The sequence below is a fragment of the Neolamprologus multifasciatus genome, chromosome 16 (assembly GCF_963576455.1).
Source record: "Neolamprologus multifasciatus chromosome 16, fNeoMul1.2, whole genome shotgun sequence".
Taxonomy (NCBI): Eukaryota; Metazoa; Chordata; class Actinopteri; order Cichliformes; family Cichlidae; genus Neolamprologus; species Neolamprologus multifasciatus.
Window position 1 is genome coordinate 15206370 of NC_140454.1, and position 23856 is coordinate 15230225.

Genomic DNA, 23856 nt, shown 5'->3' on the forward strand with positions numbered 1-23856 from the left:
GTTGAGTCAAACTCCTGACTGAAAATATAATGTATTTCTATGGGTCAGTTAGAAAGTTATCCCTCTACTTGGATCCACACAGTTCAAAAAGTTTACATCTCTGAGATTTAGAAGACACACTATTGGAAAGAGAACAACGATGGCTACGTTTTGAGGGTAAAATGATGGCTGGAGAGCAAACACTGTGCATACAGCAGCAGTTGAAACAGAAGTTTTTAAGATTAATCTTGGCAAAGTGACAGAAAGAGCTCATTAATCAGGCAGGTGTGAGCCTGGTTGCTATAGCAACTCCACCCAGTGGCACCACACACACTCACAGACATACGCCTCTCTGCTAATGCTTTAAATAAACAGAAAAATGACCCCAAACCAAAGGCTTCCCAAGAAAAAACTACAAGTCGTATTGACAAAATTGTTTCACCGTGAGCGCCAGCAATGTCCAGTTTACAAAATCCTCAGTTTTCTTGCCTGAGGATGATATTATATGGATGTAGTGACAGTGTAAAGACAGCCTGTTCTTCTGATTTTCAGATGAATTTTGGGAGCCATTTTAACATTGGTTTCTATGGAAGAGTTGCAGCGAGGAGGGTGTGCATTGGTGAAATTTATGAACGAACCATAACATCTATTACAATAATAATAACATTGGATGAAAGAGGACAACGATGGCTACGTTTTGAGGGTAAAATGATGGCTGTAGAGCAAACGCTGTGGACACAGCAGCAGTTTAAAGAGAAGATTTTAAGATAAATTTCCCCCCTGCTCCCACTCTAGCAGTTGACCTGTCTCACTCTAACCTCCAACATTCCGTCCCATACACAACCATTTTTAAAAAATATAAAAGTTAAAAAAGAGAAAAATACAAGCAGTCGTGTCCAAAAGAAGAGGAATCTAACGGTGGTTGAATGGTTTTTCCAAGTTTAACGGAGATAGATGCCGAAAAACATACGGAATATGAAAAGTAAAAGAACAATCGGCATCCACACTAATTAATAGTTTATGCCATTTAAATGTCATGCAGCTGTGTCAGAGATTAGCTTAAACCCCGCCCCCAAACCTTTGAAGGTTCAACTTCAAAGAAAAGTGGATGACATCACAGTGGCTGCAGCTGAAGGTGGGCGGGGCTTAAACCCTTATGTAGGGGCCGTCCAGAATCCCATGCATTTAGTTTACAAAGAGCACACATGCCTAGTACAACTCCAACCAGCCAACAATTTATTTCCACTTCTACATTTCAGAGTCAGAGAAATAGTAATACAACCTTAAACATGACAACTCCACACAGTTACACCTCAGTGGAAACATGGAAGTCCTTAAGTGACCACTTTTTTGGTACAATTGTACCACAGTGGCAATCTCTGCAGTTCAACCCAGAGTACTGCAACACTGAGCTTCCTTCCACTTTGCTGAAAGACATGTTGAAACTTTGTTCCATGTTAGTGGATGCAATGGACACAACCATGGAGAAGGGAGATGCAGTGTCCAAGCAGAATAATGAGCTCTCTCTTCACTCAGTGCACACAGAGTCCCCTGAGAAAACAGAAGAAACAGGAGCAAAGGACAGCATCCTGAAAGAAATTTCTGTAGATGGCCACGGTGATAATGAAGAAACAGAAACTCCAGGACTGGAGGACTCTTCAGACTCAGAAAACCTCAAGCTGCATTTGACTGCAGAGGAGAGCAGTCTTGATGAAACATCCACAGATGACAGTGAAAACAGAGAAATTCTAACACTGGATCATGCACCTACACCACCCTGCATATATCCAGATATTTTAATAGGTTTCAGCTGTGAGTCATCTGAGGAAGAAACTTCTGTGTCATCTCAGATGTTTCCTCCTCAAACCCAAACCACAGCCACAGTAGAACCGGGGATAAACTACTCAGCTGATACAAAAGACTTGGACAACATAGAAGCTTGCCCCCTGGAAAAGCCTGTGAAGAAAAAACTACATAGGTCAAACCGTAAGCCAGATTTTGGTTCTTATGACGTCACTCTGGCATCTGATTATCTGTCTGAAGAAAAGATGTGTGTTACAAAGTTATTCAGTTGGTAGTTTCAGAGGCCGCAAGCATAGCCTCGTCTAAATACAAGGACTTCACACGGTGCTCGACTCTGGACTCCATCAGCGATCGTCTGCTTGAAAAAATCTGGCCTCAGATTGACGAGAAAGATTTGGATCTATCTCCAAAAAGGCTTACCAATATCAACAAGGACATTTTCACCAATCTTTGCAAAGCACATAACTGCAAGAAGAAATATTTGATTTTATATCTGAGCGAACGGCTTGATGATATTACTGTCCCAACATTTACAAAACACCTGTTGGCCTTGCCAAAAAGAGTACTCACTATATATAAAAACCGAGAAGAGTACGTAAAAGTTATTGAAAGCTTCACTAAAGATTGGTTCTGCATGCTATAAGCAACGCAAATGAGGCAAAGGAATTGCCTCCAGGGGTAGATAAAGCCATTATGAACAAGTTTACCCACAGCATTTGGGCTAAAATTTTGTCCCAAAAGCTTAAAATGTCCTTAGAGAACACTGAAGAAGTCAGTGTGAAAGTATACAATGAACTCCAGCAAAAGTGGAAAAATCCAAACACTGTCCTGGAGTTAATGCTTAATGGCCAAGACAATATTGACAACGTGATTGTCAAAAGTTTCAAAAGAAATGCCCCATTGAAGAGACCTAATTTCTTCTCTAGGGTTTTCTCACGAGCACGTTAAAGTTTACCTGACACCTGCATCTAAAAAGCTGCGTTTTCAAAAATACCTGGGTACATGTGGACGTAGCCTAGATGCATTACATTTTTATTATAATTCTTCATTGTTAATGTTAAAACCAGACTACTTTAAAATAATTGTCTCATGAACCACCTGGTTGATAATAATTTCACCACATTACATTATAACATTTTTCTGTCCTTTATCCCATCTTCCTTCTCTCACCCCAACCGGTCGCAGCAGATGGCCGCCCCTCCCTGAGCCTGGTTCTGCTGGAGGTTTCTTCCTGTTAAAAGGGAGTTTTCCTTCCCACTGTCGCCAAAGTGCTTGCTCATAGGGGGTCATTGTTGGGTTCTGTACTATTGTAGGGTCTACCTTACAATAGAAAGCGCCTTGAGGCAACTGTTGTTGTGATTAGGCGCTATATAAATAAAATTGAATTGAATTCAAATAAAAATTAATTTTAAAAAAAAGTTTTAAAAGTGTCCTTAGTTTTATTTGCTGTCAATTTGCCTAGAATGGAATATCAGATTAGAACGGCCTCTAAAATATAATATTTAATTTATTAAATAAATCAAATGATTTACACAAAATAAAATTTAAAAACACTTTCATTTTCACTGTATCTGTATGGCTATAGAGGAGCTGTTATTATTTTTGCCTGTTTGTCAGTGCTGGTACAAACCCCATTGGTGCTGTGTTGATCCCTTTGCAAAGGTTTGCAAAGGGATCAACAAGGTTTTCTCTCGATAAACCTGAGAAAGTCAGTTTGGGTCGATGCTCAGTGTATTTTTCCATAACAATCTTCGTGACGAGGATGAGATTTCTTGAGTGATTTTTGTTCTCTTTTTGTTCTCGCAGGTAGACTCAATTAGTCTGAAAGAGTGCTTATGTCCGAGCAAAGTATGGAGTAGTGATGGGATTTCCGGCTCTTTTTAGAGAACTGGCTCTTTCGGCTCCCAACCAGCTCTTCAGGTTTTTTTGTTGCTTTAATTAATTTATAATTAACAACAATATAAAATTATGCACAAAAGGAATTACTAATGTAAAAAAATTCTGGTTTCATTTATATATGTTTATCTATAAATATATACGGTGGCCCCTAAAGACAAAGCACGTACAAATTGCAAAGCATGTAGCTAGTGTTAACTGAACTTCCCAAACAGAGCTACCTAGATCACTTGAATTACACAATTGAAAGCATATGTGTGTTGTTTGTGTATTTATACACAAGCACTCATATATATTCAAATAATTTTAAAAATGTTCATTTACCTGTTACTACAACAACACCAAATCCGGTCGTTGGTACTTCCTGGCTTGTGTAGCCACTAGGTAATAAAAGCTCAAGACTGCCCCTAGCATCCTGTAGCACTTCTGTTGTGTTTTGTACGTGCTTTGGATTTTTTACGTGTTTTGGAGTTTTCACATGAGGACGGTCTAGCCTCCGTTGCGCTGCCCAGGTTGCCTAGCAACCATGATACTAACTGCTGGAAACGTTTCATACAGCTTTGTTTGACAGAAATGAAGGAGAACATATTTTGTTCATTTGTTTCTACATGAGCTTTGTGTGATTTGATAAGTATCTGAGGCTGAGACCACAGGACTGTAAAACATGATTGTTGGGCTTCATTTCTGTACTGAACAGTCATTTAAGATTAGCTAATGTTGTTGATGAGACTAAAGTCAGTGTAGATATAATATGGCCAATATTAAAGTTATTATTTCAATCATTATTAGTTATTACAGCAGTGAACTTGAACTCTGTCAAATACTGAGCTTCAGTAAAGATTCAAGTTGCAGTTATTTATATTTCCGATCACCTTAAATCTTCACTCAAAGACAAGTATCTTTGACAGTGTATATATAGATGTATTATATATAAGAGACAAATATTGTTCGTTTAATTTGTTGGCATTATTACATTTGGACCAATGCTTACATATATGTGTAAAAAGAAAATGTACGAGCTGTGATAACTGTGTCTGATAGAATAAAGAGTAGACTGATATATTGAATATTCCTTTATTGGGTGAGAAAATCAGACCATGTCATAACTGCTTTAAGTCATACAGAATAGATATCAGAGCCTTAAACAGGCTGACTTCTGTTAAATGGGTCAAACTGGGCACAAAGTATACAAACACATAACATCCTTATAGAATATAATGTAACACTATATATTAACTTACCTCCGAATATATAAAGCATATAAACAATTACAGTAATATGATGCAACAAACACAGCAGTACTACTAATCCAAAATACTCAAAGCTTCATAGAACTGAAACAAACAATTATTTTTAGCTCCATTCAGCTGCTGATACATACTTTAGGTTTCTGAATATTAAACTTGTTTCTGCCTTTCATAGTGTGTAACTTGAAGGCCCTGAGTACTTTCTCCCACACTGAAAACACTGGAATGATAAAATTATTTGAACATTACCTAATAAGACTGATTCAGGACAGACAATTAGTTATTTTAAACTTTTCTAGCAGTCCTTCACAAACAGGGAACAGTCTGTCTATTCTCTCCATCTGTCAGCTGCTGCTGGCTCTTCCTCCTCCTCTTCCTCACACACTGCTGAGTTTGTCCTGGTGGATCATCAGGGGTGCAAAGCCTCACAGATGACGTGCAGCAGTGGGTCCCTCAGTCTGTCCTCACTCTGGACACTTGCAGTTGTCACACATGCAAATCAAATGTGTGATAAGCTGCAGGATTCAAACACAAGTGTAACTTATAAATACATGTTCATACTTTTATTACACAATCAGAGAGAAAGAAACGGAGAGAGAGTGCAGGACAGATAGACAGGTGACAGTCTCAGGTGTATACACTGCTACAAACAGGAGGATTTAGTGTTCGTGTTATTACGAGTGCTAAACAAGAAGAGTTCCCAGATGGTACAGTGGACACATGTGTGACTCCTGTGATTAAAGCATCTTTCTTTCAGCTTAACGAGTGAACCGTCAGCTCGTTCAAACACACGTTAAAGTCCGTTTGGCTCGACACCACCGAACAGAGGCAGCAATATAACATAGCTAACATTAACAGTGCAGTGGATCCTGCTTGTGTCGTGATATTCAGGACTGCAAACCGAGCAGCATCACTGACTTTCAGCTTGTTGTGTTTGTGGATATATGACTGACTTTAATTATCCATAAAATCATCACATTCTCTGTAAGATTAAAGTCAACTATTGAACGGCGTATATTTTGAAGTAAAGGCTTTAAAACCAAGTTAGTACAGACATCGCTAATGCCACATAACCTTCCCGACATGTGGCCAACAGTAACGTTTTAATGTTCTTCATTATTAAACATTTGCACATAAATAAGTGATATAATATTCAGTACTTACTTTTAAAAGTTTACTCTTTGGCCGCTCCGCTTCCACCGTTTTCTTCGGCAAAATTATCCACACCCACCGCCGCGCTATGAAGTCTGGAATATGTTGGGCCATGAAGTCTACACTGCCACATCCTTAAAATTCAGGAAAATGAAGGACACATTTGAGGGCCGCATTTCGAGCAGCCTTTGAATTGGGACAGCCTTCGTCGCGTCGCTGTGACGTAATCTGCCTTAAAATGCGGCCTTTAAGGCTGCAGACCCTGAATTGGGATACAGCTAGAGGGTGAGAGAAAGAAAAAAAACCCAACGGCTCCTCGCATCGTTCACTCCAAAGAGTCGGCTCTAAGAGCCGTTTCATTCGCGACCGACACATCACTAGTATGGAGACGGCGAGTGCATGGCAACTGAGATCAGACAGAGTCACCGCTGAAATCTCAATTATTAAAGAATCCAGAGTGGAGAGTGGCTGAGACCAACTTGAATTTCTGATTTTATTGAGGTTGCGCCTTGAGAGGTTCAGAAGTTTTATTCTTTTCATTGTCGGTTGTTCAGTGTGTTGTTTATACAGCTAAGATGTCCTTTTGTAATAATTACAGTTGGACCAAAATCCCCTCACAAAATGCTAAAAGAAAGAAATGTTTCGATAAAATTATAAAGTGTGGTAAGTGATAGTAAAATAATGAAATATGTAGGAAAGTCAAATGTGTAAAATTATAAAATAATATTGCAAAACCTAGTATGAACCATAACTGAGGTTAAATTACTATGACGTCCGCTCCAAATTTGTCAACAGATGCTGGGATCACCAAAAATGGTGCCAGGAGTTTCATATAGATGTGGTGAGAAGTTTAGAGGCTCTTATAATGAATATGAATATTATATTGTAATTTGGGGCTTTTAATGATTTCTCTAACTTTACAGTATACATTTTAATGACTTTAAAAAGAAAGAATTGGGTGCAGAAGTTTGAATTTAGTTTTAGATTTTCTCTTATCCACACAGGGTAAAAAGTATACATACAAGCTCAAGTATACCCATATGGAAAAGAAATAGAAAAACCTTATAAAAGACTTGCATAAGATGTGGCCTACTTCATATAGTGAATCATATAAGGCTTATATGATTCACTCATGAAGGTGGCCACTTTCTCATTATGTTCATATATTGTTTTAGTAAGTATCCAAAATATACAAGTTTCATGTATATAATTTTTCAAGGGATCTTATATCTGTTTTCACTCTTGTATGCTTTTCATACAAGTTTCACACAAGACAGATACAACTTTATAAGATTTATATATATCGTTTCCATATGGGTATGCATGCACCCCACCTTAAGCTATATTAAGATAACAATGAATTAATATCAGTAGATAGGAATACAAACTTCAGTCTGAGTTAAAAAAAAAAAAACCCAACAACTTTTAATCGTACTCAGCTTGAATCTGAATAAAAAGAAGCAAAATAAAAAATATCTATTTCCTGATGCCTACATTAAAATTTAGGGAACACCTAAAATGTCCAACTGTAATTTGATATACAATGAAAAATCACCAAACTTGTCTTTGAATTATGCATTTATTTAAGCAAATACAAAATAATTTGAAAATATCATGTGGTGAAATTATTATTAACCAGTATGCTTTAAGAACAACATTTACAATGGGTAATTTAAAGTAATAGTTTATGCCATTTAAATGTCATGCAGCTGTGTCAGAGATTAGCTTAAACCCCGCCCCCAAACCTTTGAAAGTTCAACTTCAAAGAAAAGTGGATGACATCACAGTGGCTGCAGCCAAACGTGGGCGGGGCTTAAACCCTTATGTAGGGGCCGTCCAGAATCCCATGCATTTAGTTTACAAAGAGCACACATGCCTAGTACAACTCCAACCAGCCAACAATTTATTTCCACTTCTACATTTCAGAGTCAGAGAAATAGTAATACAACCTTAAACATGACAACTCCACACAGTTACACCTCAGTGGAAACATGGAAGTCCTTAAGTGACCACTTTTTTGGTACAATTGTACCACAGTGGCAATCTCTGCAGTTCAACCCAGAGTACTGCAACACTGAGCTTCCTTCCACTTTGCTGAAAGACATGTTGAAACTTTGTTCCATGTTAGTGGATGCAATGGACACAACCATGGAGAAGGGAGATGCAGTGTCCAAGCAGAATAATGAGCTCTCTCTTCACTCAGTGCACACAGAGTCCCCTGAGAAAACAGAAGAAACAGGAGCAAAGGACAGCATCCTGAAAGAAATTTCTGTAGATGGCCACGGTGATAATGAAGAAACAGAAACTCCAGGACTGGAGGACTCTTCAGACTCAGAAAACCTCAAGCTGCATTTGACTGCAGAGGAGAGCAGTCTTGATGAAACATCCACAGATGACAGTGAAAACAGAGAAATTCTAACACTGGATCATGCACCTACACCACCCTGCATATATCCAGATATTTTAATAGGTTTCAGCTGTGAGTCATCTGAGGAAGAAACTTCTGTGTCATCTCAGATGTTTCCTCCTCAAACCCAAACCACAGCCACAGTAGAACCGGGGATAAACTACTCAGCTGATACAAAAGACTTGGACAACATAGAAGCTTGCCCCCTGGAAAAGCCTGTGAAGAAAAAACTACATAGGTCAAACCGTAAGCCAGATTTTGGTTCTTATGACGTCACTCTGGCATCTGATTATCTGTCTGAAGAAAAGATGTGTGTTTACAAAGTTATTCAGTTGGTAGTTTCAGAGGCCGCAAGCATAGCCTCGTCTAAATACAAGGACTTCACACGGTGCTCGACTCTGGACTCCATCAGCGATCGTCTGCTTGAAAAAATCTGGCCTCAGATTGACGAGAAAGATTTGGATCTATCTCCAAAAAGGCTTACCAATATCAACAAGGACATTTTCACCAATCTTTGCAAAGCACATAACTGCAAGAAGAAATATTTGATTTTATATCTGAGCGAACGGCTTGATGATATTACTGTCCCAACATTTACAAAACACCTGTTGGCCTTGCCAAAAAGAGTACTCACTATATATAAAAACCGAGAAGAGTACGTAAAAGTTATTGAAAGCTTCACTAAAGATTTGGTTCTGCATGCTATAAGCAACGCAAATGAGGCAAAGGAATTGCCTCCAGGGGTAGATAAAGCCATTATGAACAAGTTTACCCACAGCATTTGGGCTAAAATTTTGTCCCAAAAGCTTAAAATGTCCTTAGAGAACACTGAAGAAGTCAGTGTGAAAGTATACAATGAACTCCAGCAAAAGTGGAAAAATCCAAACACTGTCCTGGAGTTAATGCTTAATGGCCAAGACAATATTGACAACGTGATTGTCAAAAGTTTCAAAAGAAATGCCCCATTGAAGAGACCTAATTTCTTCTCTAGGGTTTTCTCACGAGCACGTTAAAGTTTACCTGACACCTGCATCTAAAAAGCTGCGTTTTCAAAAATACCTGGGTACATGTGGACGTAGCCTAGATGCATTACATTTTTATTATAATTCTTCATTGTTAATGTTAAAACCAGACTACTTTAAAATAATTGTCTCATGAACCACCTGGTTGATAATAATTTCACCACATTACATTATAACATTTTTCTGTCCTTTATCCCATCTTCCTTCTCTCACCCCAACCGGTCGCAGCAGATGGCCGCCCCTCCCTGAGCCTGGTTCTGCTGGAGGTTTCTTCCTGTTAAAAGGGAGTTTTTCCTTCCCACTGTCGCCAAAGTGCTTGCTCATAGGGGGTCATTGTTGGGTTCTGTACTATTGTAGGGTCTACCTTACAATAGAAAGCGCCTTGAGGCAACTGTTGTTGTGATTAGGCGCTATATAAATAAAATTGAATTGAATTCAAATAAAAATTAATTTTAAAAAAAAGTTTTAAAAGTGTCCTTAGTTTTATTTGCTGTCAATTTGCCTAGAATGGAATATCAGATTAGAACGGCCTCTAAAATATAATATTTAATTTATTAAATAAATCAAATGATTTACACAAAATAAAATTTAAAAACACTTTCATTTTCACTGTATCTGTATGGCTATAGAGGAGCTGTTATTATTTTTGCCTGTTTGTCAGTGCTGGTACAAACCCCATTGGTGCTGTGTTGATCCCTTTGCAAAGGTTTGCAAAGGGATCAACAAGGTTTTCTCTCGATAAACCTGAGAAAGTCAGTTTGGGTCGATGCTCAGTGTATTTTTCCATAACAATCTTCGTGACGAGGATGAGATTTCTTGAGTGATTTTTGTTCTCTTTTTGTTCTCGCAGGTAGACTCAATTAGTCTGAAAGAGTGCTTATGTCCGAGCAAAGTATGGAGTAGTGATGGGATTTCCGGCTCTTTTTAGAGAACTGGCTCTTTCGGCTCCCAACCAGCTCTTCAGGTTTTTTGTTGCTTTAATTAATTTATAATTAACAACAATATAAAATTATGCACAAAAGGAATTACTAATGTAAAAAAATTCTGGTTTCATTTATATATGTTTATCTATAAATATATACGGTGGCCCCTAAAGACAAAGCACGTACAAATTGCAAAGCATGTAGCTAGTGTTAACTGAACTTCCCAAACAGAGCTACCTAGATCACTTGAATTACACAATTGAAAGCATATGTGTGTTGTTTGTGTATTTATACACAAGCACTCATATATATTCAAATAATTTTAAAAATGTTCATTTACCTGTTACTACAACAACACCAAATCCGGTCGTTGGTACTTCCTGGCTTGTGTAGCCACTAGGTAATAAAAGCTCAAGACTGCCCCTAGCATCCTGTAGCACTTCTGTTGTGTTTTGTACGTGCTTTGGATTTTTTACGTGTTTTGGAGTTTTCACATGAGGACGGTCTAGCCTCCGTTGCGCTGCCCAGGTTGCCTAGCAACCATGATACTAACTGCTGGAAACGTTTCATACAGCTTTGTTTGACAGAAATGAAGGAGAACATATTTTGTTCATTTGTTTCTACATGAGCTTTGTGTGATTTGATAAGTATCTGAGGCTGAGACCACAGGACTGTAAAACATGATTGTTGGGCTTCATTTCTGTACTGAACAGTCATTTAAGATTAGCTAATGTTGTTGATGAGACTAAAGTCAGTGTAGATATAATATGGCCAATATTAAAGTTATTATTTCAATCATTATTAGTTATTACAGCAGTGAACTTGAACTCTGTCAAATACTGAGCTTCAGTAAAGATTCAAGTTGCAGTTATTTATATTTCCGATCACCTTAAATCTTCACTCAAAGACAAGTATCTTTGACAGTGTATATATAGATGTATTATATATAAGAGACAAATATTGTTCGTTTAATTTGTTGGCATTATTACATTTGGACCAATGCTTACATATATGTGTAAAAAGAAAATGTACGAGCTGTGATAACTGTGTCTGATAGAATAAAGAGTAGACTGATATATTGAATATTCCTTTATTGGGTGAGAAAATCAGACCATGTCATAACTGCTTTAAGTCATACAGAATAGATATCAGAGCCTTAAACAGGCTGACTTCTGCTAAATGGGTCAAACTGGGCACAAAGTATACAAACACATAACATCCTTATAGAATATAATGTAACACTATATATTAACTTACCTCCGAATATATAAAGCATATAAACAATTACAGTAATATGATGCAACAAACACAGCAGTACTACTAATCCAAAATACTCAAAGCTTCATAGAACTGAAACAAACAATTATTTTTAGCTCCATTCAGCTGCTGATACATACTTTAGGTTTCTGAATATTAAACTTGTTTCTGCCTTTCATAGTGTGTAACTTGAAGGCCCTGAGTACTTTCTCCCACACTGAAAACACTGGAATGATAAAATTATTTGAACATTACCTAATAAGACTGATTCAGGACAGACAATTAGTTATTTTAAACTTTTCTAGCAGTCCTTCACAAACAGGGAACAGTCTGTCTATTCTCTCCATCTGTCAGCTGCTGCTGGCTCTTCCTCCTCCTCTTCCTCACACACTGCTGAGTTTGTCCTGGTGGATCATCAGGGGTGCAAAGCCTCACAGATGACGTGCAGCAGTGGGTCCCTCAGTCTGTCCTCACTCTGGACACTTGCAGTTGTCACACATGCAAATCAAATGTGTGATAAGCTGCAGGATTCAAACACAAGTGTAACTTATAAATACATGTTCATACTTTTATTACACAATCAGAGAGAAAGAAACGGAGAGAGAGTGCAGGACAGATAGACAGGTGACAGTCTCAGGTGTATACACTGCTACAAACAGGAGGATTTAGTGTTCGTGTTATTACGAGTGCTAAACAAGAAGAGTTCCCAGATGGTACAGTGGACACATGTGTGACTCCTGTGATTAAAGCATCTTTCTTTCAGCTTAACGAGTGAACCGTCAGCTCGTTCAAACACACGTTAAAGTCCGTTTGGCTCGACACCACCGAACAGAGGCAGCAATATAACATAGCTAACATTAACAGTGCAGTGGATCCTGCTTGTGTCGTGATATTCAGGACTGCAAACCGAGCAGCATCACTGACTTTCAGCTTGTTGTGTTTGTGGATATATGACTGACTTTAATTATCCATAAAATCATCACATTCTCTGTAAGATTAAAGTCAACTATTGAACGGCGTATATTTTGAAGTAAAGGCTTTAAAACCAAGTTAGTACAGACATCGCTAATGCCACATAACCTTCCCGACATGTGGCCAACAGTAACGTTTTAATGTTCTTCATTATTAAACATTTGCACATAAATAAGTGATATAATATTCAGTACTTACTTTTAAAAGTTTACTCTTTGGCCGCTCCGCTTCCACCGTTTTCTTCGGCAAAATTATCCACACCCACCGCCGCGCTATGAAGTCTGGAATATGTTGGGCCATGAAGTCTACACTGCCACATCCTTAAAATTCAGGAAAATGAAGGACACATTTGAGGGCCGCATTTCGAGCAGCCTTTGAATTGGGACAGCCTTCGTCGCGTCGCTGTGACGTAATCTGCCTTAAAATGCGGCCTTTAAGGCTGCAGACCCTGAATTGGGATACAGCTAGAGGGTGAGAGAAAGAAAAAAAACCCAACGGCTCCTCGCATCGTTCACTCCAAAGAGTCGGCTCTAAGAGCCGTTTCATTCGCGACCGACACATCACTAGTATGGAGACGGCGAGTGCATGGCAACTGAGATCAGACAGAGTCACCGCTGAAATCTCAATTATTAAAGAATCCAGAGTGGAGAGTGGCTGAGACCAACTTGAATTTCTGATTTTATTGAGGTTGCGCCTTGAGAGGTTCAGAAGTTTTATTCTTTTCATTGTCGGTTGTTCAGTGTGTTGTTTATACAGCTAAGATGTCCTTTTGTAATAATTACAGTTGGACCAAAATCCCCTCACAAAATGCTAAAAGAAAGAAATGTTTCGATAAAATTATAAAGTGTGGTAAGTGATAGTAAAATAATGAAATATGTAGGAAAGTCAAATGTGTAAAATTATAAAATAATATTGCAAAACCTAGTATGAACCATAACTGAGGTTAAATTACTATGACGTCCGCTCCAAATTTGTCAACAGATGCTGGGATCACCAAAAATGGTGCCAGGAGTTTCATATAGATGTGGTGAGAAGTTTAGAGGCTCTTATAATGAATATGAATATTATATTGTAATTTGGGGCTTTTAATGATTTCTCTAACTTTACAGTATACATTTTAATGACTTTAAAAAGAAAGAATTGGGTGCAGAAGTTTGAATTTAGTTTTAGATTTTCTCTTATCCACACAGGGTAAAAAGTATACATACAAGCTCAAGTATACCCATATGGAAAAGAAATAGAAAAACCTTATAAAAGACTTGCATAAGATGTGGCCTACTTCATATAGTGAATCATATAAGGCTTATATGGTTCACTCATGAAGGTGGCCACTTTCTCATTATGTTCATATATTGTTTTAGTAAGTATCCAAAATATACAAGTTTCATGTATATAATTTTTCAAGGGATCTTATATCTGTTTTCACTCTTGTATGCTTTTCATACAAGTTTCACACAAGACAGATACAACTTTATAAGATTTATATATATCGTTTCCATATGGGTATGCATGCACCCCACCTTAAGCTATATTAAGATAACAATGAATTAATATCAGTAGATAGGAATACAAACTTCAGTCTGAGTTAAAAAAAAAAAACCCAACAACTTTTAATCGTACTCAGCTTGAATCTGAATAAAAAGAAGCAAAATAAAAAATATCTATTTCCTGATGCCTACATTAAAATTTAGGGAACACCTAAAATGTCCAACTGTAATTTGATATACAATGAAAAATCACCAAACTTGTCTTTGAATTATGCATTTATTTAAGCAAATACAAAATAATTTGAAAATATCATGTGGTGAAATTATTATTAACCAGTATGCTTTAAGAACAACATTTACAATGGGTAATTTAAAGTAATAGTTTATGCCATTTAAATGTCATGCAGCTGTGTCAGAGATTAGCTTAAACCCCGCCCCCAAACCTTTGAAAGTTCAACTTCAAAGAAAAGTGGATGACATCACAGTGGCTGCAGCCAAACGTGGGCGGGGCTTAAACCCTTATGTAGGGGCCGTCCAGAATCCCATGCATTTAGTTTACAAAGAGCACACATGCCTAGTACAACTCCAACCAGCCAACAATTTATTTCCACTTCTACATTTCAGAGTCAGAGAAATAGTAATACAAACTTAAACATGACAACTCCACACAGTTACACCTCAGTGGAAACATGGAAGTCCTTAAGTGACCACTTTTTTGGTACAATTGTACCACAGTGGCAATCTCTGCAGTTCAACCCAGAGTACTGCAACACTGAGCTTCCTTCCACTTTGCTGAAAGACATGTTGAAACTTTGTTCCATGTTAGTGGATGCAATGGACACAACCGTGGAGAAGGGAGATGCAGTGTCCACGCAGAATAATGAGCTCTCTCTTCACTCAGTGCACACAGAGTCCCCTGAGAAAACAGAAGAAACAGGAGCAAAGGACAGCATCCTGAAAGAAATTTCTGTAGATGGCCACAGTGATAATGAAGAAACAGAAACTCCAGGACTGGAGGACTCTTCAGACTCAGAAAACCTCAAGCTGCATTTGACTGCAGAGGAGAGCAGTCTTGATGAAACATCCACAGATGACAGTGAATATCGAGAAATTCTAACACTGGATCACCCACCACTCTGCATATATCCAGATATTTTAATATCTTTTAATACCTCATCTGAGGAAGAAGCGTCTGTGTCGTCCCAGATGTTTCTTCCTCAAACCCAAACCGCAGCCACAGTAGAACCGAAGAAGAGCTGTTTGAAGAAAAACTACTCAAAAGACTTGGACAACATAGAAGCTTGCCCCCTGGAAAAGCCTGTGAAGAAAAAACTACATAGGTCAAACCGTAAGCCAGATTTTGGTTCTTATGACGTCACTCTGGCATCTGATTATCTGTCTGAAGAAAAGATGTGTGTTTACAAAGTTATTCAGTTGGTAGTTTCAGAGGCCGCAAGCATAGCCTCGTCTAAATACAAGGACTTCACACGGTGCTCGACTCTGGACTCCATCAGCGATCGTCTGCTTGAAAAAATCTGGCCTCAGATTGACGAGAAAGATTTGGATCTATCTCCAAAAAGGCTTACCAATATCAACAAGGACATTTTCACCAATCTTTGCAAAGCACATAACTGCAAGAAGAAATATTTGATTTTATATCTGAGCGAACGGCTTGATGATATTACTGTCCCAACATTTACAAAACACCTGTTGGCCTTGCCAAAAAGAGTACTCACTATATATAAAAACCGAGAAGAGTACGTAAAAGTTATTGAAAGCTTCACTAAAGATTTGGTTCTGCATGCTATAAGCAACGCAAATGAGGCAAAGGAATTGCCTCCAGGGGTAGATAAAGCCATTATGAACAAGTTTACCCACAGCATTTGGGCTAAAATTTTGTCCCAAAAGCTTAAAATGTCCTTAGAGAACACTGAAGAAGTCAGTGTGAAAGTATACAATGAACTCCAGCAAAAGTGGAAAAATCCAAACACTGTCCTGGAGTTAATGCTTAATGGCCAAGACAATATTGACAACGTGATTGTCAAAAGTTTCAAAAGAAATGCCCCATTGAAGAGACCTAATTTCTTCTCTAGGGTTTTCTCACGAGCACGTTAAAGTTTACCTGACACCTGCATCTAAAAAGCTGCGTTTTCAAAAATACCTGGGTACATGTGGACGTAGCCTAGATGCATTAAATTTTTATTATAATTCTTCATTGTTAATGTTAAAACCAGACTACTTTAAAATAATTGTCTCATGAACCACCTGGTTGATAATAATTTCACCACATTACATTATAACATTTTTCTGTCCTTTATTCTGTCTTCCTTCTCTCACCCCAACCGGTCGCAGCAGATGGCCGCCCCTCCCTGAGCCTGGTTCTGCTGGAGGTTTCTTCCTGTTAAAAGGGAGTTTTTCCTTCCCACTGTCGCCAAAGTGCTTGCTCATAGGGGGTCATATGATTGTTGGGTTCTGTACTATTGTAGGGTCTACCTTACAATAGAAAGCGCCTTGAGGCAACTGTTGTTGTGATTAGGCGCTATATAAATAAAACTGAATTGAATTCAAATAAAAATTAATTTAAAAAAAAGTTTTAAAAGCGTACTTTGTTTTATTTACTGTCAATTTGCCTAGAATGGAATATCAGATTAGAACGGCCTCTAAAATATAATATTTAATGTATTAAATAAATCAAATGATTTACAGAAAATAAAATTCAAAAACACTTTCATTTTCACAGTTTCTTTATTCTGTATCTGTATGGCTATAGAGGAGCTGTTATTATTTTTGCCTGTTTGTCAGTGCTGGTACGAACCCCGTTCGTGCTGTGTTGATCCTTTTGCAGAGGTTTGAAGTTTCTTTCGATAAATCTGAGAAAGTCAGTTCGGGTCGATGCTCAATGTATTTTTCCACAACAATCTTGGTGACGAGGATGAGATTTCTTGAGTGATTTTTGTTCTCTGCTTTCATTTTGATTCCAGGAAACCTGCAGGTAGACTCAATGAGTCTGAAAGAGCGCTTATGTCCGAGCAAAGTATGGAGAAGGTGAGTGCGTGGCAACTGAGATCAGACAGATGCTGTGTCCCAATTCAGGGTCTGCACGCTTGAAGTACGCATTTCAAGTGCGATTACGTCACCGCCACGCGACGACGGCTGTCCCAATTCGAAGTGTACTTCAAATGCATACTCCAAATGCACCGTTGATTTCCCCAAATATCAAGCGTGGTCCGGTGCACGCTTGGTGGTCCGATATATCCCACAATTCATAGCGCAGCGGTGGGTGTGGATAATTTTGCCGCAAAATGCGGCAGAAGGGAGCGGCCAAGAGTGAACTGTCAAAAGTAAGTACTGAACATGACATCACTTAATTATGTGCGAATGTTTAATAACGAACATTAAAACATTGCTGTTGGCCACATGTTGGCAAAGTTGTGTGACATTAGTGATGTTTGTACTTACAGCGTTAATTTGGTTTTAAAGCATATATATATATACACACACACACACACACACACACACACACACACATATATATATATCAATCATAATAATCTGACAATAATATAATATTGGCCATATTATATTTACATTACCACAGTGAGATGATTTTAGTCTCATGAACAACATTAGCTAATTGTTATTTACTAACTAATCTTAAATGACTGTTCAGTACAGAAATGAAGCCCAACAATCATGTTTTACAGTCCCGTGGCCTCAGCCTCAGATTCTCAACTAATCAAAGTGATGTCATGACAAAACATTTTTCTCCTTCATTTCTGTCAAACAATGCTGTATGTAACGTTTCTCGTGGTTAGTATCATGGTTGCTAGGCAACCTGAACAGCGCAACGAAGGGCTAGACCGTCCCATTTCACAAGCCTCTCACTTCCGCACTTCTCGTACTTATAGTATGCGCCGTACGTAGTACGTGTAGTGCGTACTTCAAGCGTACAGACCCTAAATTGGGACACAGCCAGAGTCACCGCTGAAATCTCAATTATTAAAGAATCCAGAGTGGAGAGCAGCTGAGACCAACTTGAATTTCTGATTTTATTGAGGGTTTTTAAGAGGCAAGTATGTTTAAGAAATGTAAACTTACTCAGCGTTTGGTAAGGGTGTCAGCCATTCAGACAAAAGTAAACCGACAAGCACCTGATCAAACTACAAGGGTGCGCCTTGAGAGGTTCAAAAGTTTATTTTTATTCTTTTCATTGTTGGTTGTGGACATCTTAACTGTATAAACAACACACTGATTATACAGTTAAGATGTCCTTTTGTAATAATTACAGTTGGACCAAAATCAGCTCACAAAATGGTCTAAGAAATTTTTTTTTGATAAAATTACAAATTGTGGTAAGTGATAGTAAAGTAATGAAATATATAAGAAACTCAAATGTGTAAAATTATAAAATAATATTGCAAAACCTAGTATGAACGATAACTAAGGTTAAGATTGCTCCACTTGTCTCGGAGGAGATAGGGAACATACAAACTTACGATCTTGATGACGTTGGGTAAAAAACGTTGAGAAACTTAGTGGAAAAGTATCAGCAACAAAAGGTACCTACAAATAAATGTTCGCAAAACTGAGGGATATATAGTGTTTTTGGATTTGTATTTTGTGTTATACTGCTGTATATCTTTGTATAAATTTTATATTTTCAGGGAAATCAATCCACAGCTTTACATCATATTTTCTTTTTGTGTTTGCATCGTCTGTGTCTGGCCAGACCAATTTTTCAAAAATCTTCCTGTTTACCGCGTAGATGTCATTTTTTTTTTTTTTTTATCTTACTTGAGAGTTATGGTTATATTATGTTTCAGGTCTGCGCTGCAGCCCCCCGCTTTTTCAGGACAAATCTTTCACTTATTGTTCATTGCTGTATACTGTAGATACTTTTGGCTCTCTTACTTCTTTTGTGCTCCAATTGCCCATGCCAAGATATCTACATTTTTCTGGCTAATATCTATCATCCCTTTTATACATACATATACAAAATGTCACTGATGTCAATACTTTGTTAAAAAATCGTTAAGACATTTATTCAATTCATAGCCACCGGTAATAACTGAATAAGAGACAAGCCTGAAGCTAACTTGGCCACTAACAGAAATACTAATAAAAACTGGATGCACCCGCCCCGTCAGCTTTCAATGTGCTCAAATCGAGCGCACCTTCCCTCTGTGGCCAACCACGCAGTTTCTCGCGTTATTTGGACACAGCTGACCGCTTGAAGAAATAAACCAGGCTAGGCTAGCAGGACAGATAGTTAGCAGCAGCACGGAGAACAGGAACACAGTCGGGCTTCAGCTCAGTGGGGAGGGGGGGGGACAGCGGAGACCGGACAGGAGCGACTCTTTCCCTTCCAGCAATGCGGACACTGAGTGTCTCCTCCAGCTAACGTCAACGGCGTCTCGACGGGCAGGGACTGCTCCGAGGCGACGGGAGATAAAAGGCGACATCAAAAAAGAGGAAGGGTTAGCTCTGTTTCAATGTTATTGTCAATTCAGAACCACATATGGTCACAATGTCCTGCACTGGCAACCTCGTTTGGGATGTAAACAAACGCTTAATTGGATACAGCGAGCCTAACACCATCAGGACCAACTATTTAGGTAAGAACAAAGCAATGCCTCTTTACTGCTAACGCTGACATGTATGAAGAAACGTGTAGGAGCAGTGTGCATCTGCAGACTGTGTGTGTGCTGCTGAATCACAAGAAGTGACAGGAAGACTGTGTCCCAGTCCAAGACACTACCTGCTTAATAACAGACAGCTGCCGCTATCCGCGCTCCCCCGTCCCCCCAACCTACACAGTGTAAACATAGCCTGCACATTTTATTTATAGTGAAGGAGCTAAAACAGTACAAAGACGAGGTTCAGACTTGTGCTTAATTTGTAGCAGTGTGGGCCTGTTCATCACATCATACAGACATAATGTTACTTTTTCAAAGGAAATGCAGTGTAGATCTCATTTCAGTGCAATCACAGGATTGTGCAATCATCTGTAGAAGGCACCCCCATATATAGTAGTCTGAAGTATATCCCTGTAATGGCACAAATAATGCAATAAAAGCAGGGTTCAATCGTGTAATGCGTTTATGAGAGGCTGGTGCATTAAAAATAAAAGTGCTCTGAGTTTGGCAGGAGTCTGTTTACAGTAGAAAGTGCTGACAGCATCAGGCTTTCTTTTCAAGACACTCACAGAAACCTATGTGTCATTACTGCTGCGTGAAAAGGCCACAAGGTGCTGAAAGTAGCACAACCAGCAGGGCCGGGAAGGATTAGAAGAGGAAATTAAAATGGTTTAGTTTGCAATTGTTTGACTATCAAAATAAATGAGCTAAGATGACATAATGATAATAATAATAATTATATTTTTATTCATCGTTACAGCCAAGAAATTCCCATGTTACAGCAGTCAAAACATTTAACACGCCACATAACCAAAGAGTTTACATTTGACAAAGGAAAATGGCTCAGAAAGGTTAAATTGTACAAAAGAAAGGAACACAAGGAAAATAAGTCCAGCTAGTAAAGATGTTATAATAATAATATTACATCTAGGTAACAATTCAAATTGCCTATATTTACAACTTTCGAGCACTCATGATTTTTACACTACGTGAGCATTTATCAGTAATACTACGTCCTTTGTGCGTTGTAGCATCATATCCAAACTGGAAGCAAGCTTAAAGGACCAGAAATGGTACAAAATGTATTAAATGAAAAATTACTTTATTAATATTTAAATGAAAAATGACAGGTTTTATACAATAAGAGTAGCCACAAAAAATTATATATAAATATTAGGTAAGTATCTGGAAATGGTGAAGGCGAAAATATCTCACACTGAATGAAATGCAGCAACTTATTAAGGTTTTAATGCGATTTTAAGTAAAAGTAATAGGACTGCATAATTTCAGTCAATAAAATGTGTCACAGCGCTGCACTGCATTGATTATTTCTTACATCCTTGGTTCCTGCAGGCAAAAACAGCATTCTGGTTCTGCTCATCACTGATCTGCTAGGAAATGTAATCATTGAATTTTAAGGCGTTCCTCTTTGCTGCTGCATTAAATGCATTTAAACTTGGGGGGGGGGGAGATATTTTTCTATCATATATTTCAGTCTGTTTATTTTTTTTTAAAGTCCTCTGGAATTTAAATTTTAAATTTTTGACTTAAAAAAAATATAAATTTTAAAGTGCTGGTTGCTGAAAGTTGCTATATTGATAAATTATTATAAAAAATTATAAAGGTAGGTCTTTTTTTTTTCTTTTTTTTTAAAGTGCAGATATAGTTATTTTCCAGTGTTGGTTGTGAGAGGACAGTGCAGGAGAACAGAGGATGCTGCCCGTGGTGCACTCGGAGAGATAAAACTGTCAGAAAGTCTGTACCTCACGGCTTTATAAGCCCGTAGAGGTGGGGCAGGTGCCTCAGAGGTTTAGTCAGTCCTGTATTTAGCGTGTCTGAGAGATAGTCAGAGCTGTTGTCGTGTAGAGGATACATGCTGTGATGCGTGGGTCACAGCTCCTGGAGGATAAATTTAGCTTAGAAGAAGCATTAGAGGGGAACAAGTTGGGGGTTTGTATTCAGCTGAAACTGAGAAACGTCCCGTGAGGTTTAAAGTCTTCTATATTGTAGGGTTTTCCCTGAACTGTGATAGGAAATGCCTAAAACTTACAGAAACTGATGAACAAAAGGAAGCAAAGCAAAAAGCATGTGGACATGCTGACATGGATGCAGGCTATGAAATGAAACAGCAGAATGATTTCTTCTTCTTATTATTATTATTACTATTATTTGTGGGGTTTTTTAGCCTGTGTCTGGCCTGTGTGTTATGAAAATATGCTATTGTCACACAATGCTAAAACAACTGAATTTATATGTTTAAGGTCTTTGAGGTTTTGCTGCTTTAAAAAGTGATTGGCCTGAGATCATGGAATCCAGCTGGATTAAGAGATTATTCATATAACTAGGAATTACTATTTTTACTCATCTTAAGTTACATCATGCTAAGTCATTTTATTTATAAGAAAATTTAAAATCAACAATTGTTGACAAAAGCTGTATAGGTAGAAGAACAAAATCATTTAAAAAAGAAATTACAAACAAATGATAAAGAAAACAAATAACAGGCAAACTTAGTCCATTTCAAAAGTCAACCACTCTTTTTCGAGTCTGAGTCTGGTTCATGAGGGCAGCAGCCATCCCTCTCCCTAGCCATCTGAGGGGTGGATACTGAGGCATTCGAAAAGTGAGGTGGTTCAGGCAGAGATATAATCTCTCCAGTGTGTACTTGATCTTCCCTGGGTCCTCCTCCCAGTTGGAGGCAGAAACACCTCAACTAAGAGGTGCCAGGAGGCATCCCAGTCAGATGCCTGCACTATATCGACTGCCTCCTTTTAATGTGGAGGAGTAGCAGCTCCATTGTGAGTCTCTCCTTAATGACAAGTGCCTCATTCAGCTCTGAGGGAGGGTCCAGCCACCCTGCAAAGTAAGCTCATTTCCTCCAATTGCATCAGCAATGTCATTCTTTTGGTCGCTAGCCTCAGCTCATGGCTAAAAGTGAGGTTTGGGATGTTGATCGACCAATAAATCGGCAGCTTTGCTTTCACGCTCCGCTCTCTTTACACAGAGAGGCAGATTGGTATGACTCTGGTCCAGTCCATCTGCCAGTCTCCTGCTCCCTCCTTCCCTCACTCGTAAACAAACCCCAAGATACTTGGACTCGTCCACTTGGTCCAACAAGTGGGCAATCCAGCTTTTTCTAACTGACAACCAAGGCCTCAGGTTTGGAGGTGCTCTCATAAAACTTTTATAAAACTTCAGTGGAAGCTGGCGGTCGAGGCTCGATGAAGCCACTTAGACCAATTTTTCTGAAAGAAAGCAGAGACAAGTTTGATTGCACAGTTTTTTATATGTGAACATTTTTAAACAGAATGTAAAAAGTCTTGCATTTGATTTTGTGAACTGATAGCAAATCTGAGTATTGTTGCAGATTTAGGCATGATGGTACTTAGTACATTACTCATCATTAATCCATTTATAGGTGACATGACTGTGCTTGCGATTGATGATATCAGAGAAGCTTTTGAAGTGAATCACTCTCAGACTATTTCTGCAACATTCATAACACCTGCTGAAGCAAGTTAAGGCTCTTGTTGGTATATAAGCCACCAGACTTTTGCAACAGCTCACTGAGTCATTTCATTATTACTAAAGTAGTTAAAAATATAAAGGAAAACACAAGGAAAGCAGCTACTTTATTTTAAAATTAAATATTTCTGTTTTTCTTCCCTTAAAGGCCGTTCTCACACTGGAATAATGTTTTTATTTAATACAATAAATGCTTAATTGTGACAGCAAATTCTTCTTGAAATAGTTCACCTTTATAAAAGAAAAATATTAGCACAAAGAAGTTTATTGACTACTGTTACATGGGGTTTTAGTTTTTGAGGATCTAGGTGACTAGTAGTTGGTCCAACCACACTGACTGACAAAGAAGAGTCCATAAAGTATGATCAGTTCTTATGGGAGCCTGTGCACTCACCCCATCAGGGATGTGACGACATTGCTGTTCAGCGTCTTGTAGAAGATGCTCCCGTTTCTGCTCATCATTTGTGCAGTACTGCTATAATAATGATCAGTGGCCTGATTGCTGCTGCTGGATGAGGACATTAGTTTTGGCACAGTTTGCTTTTCCCTG

The 23856-nt window shown here is 38.3% G+C and overlaps 2 protein-coding genes across 7 annotated transcripts in view; both read left to right on the forward strand.

The window, feature by feature from the left end:
• dcaf6 (ddb1 and cul4 associated factor 6) overlaps positions 1-23856 on the forward strand; it is a 60625-nt gene that overhangs the window by 13127 nt on the left and 23642 nt on the right. Inside the window, exon 1 of one of the 6 annotated variants that reach the window (XM_085136404.1) lies at positions 19353-19760. The exons of the other annotated variants lie outside the window; for them this stretch is intronic. Coding sequence (XP_084992530.1) covers positions 19664-19760 — 97 coding nt within the window. The 5' untranslated portion in view covers positions 19353-19663. Of the gene's footprint in view, positions 1-19352; positions 19761-23856 lie in introns of those variants that run through there. 6 annotated transcript variants of the gene reach the window in all.
• Positions 1077-13495, forward strand: LOC146500500 (uncharacterized). The gene is made up of 2 exons (XM_085136412.1): positions 1077-1980; positions 8548-13495. Exons 1-2 carry the CDS (start codon positions 1185-1187, stop codon positions 9495-9497), a joined length of 1746 nt encoding a protein of 581 aa, XP_084992538.1. The 5' UTR covers positions 1077-1184; the 3' UTR covers positions 9498-13495.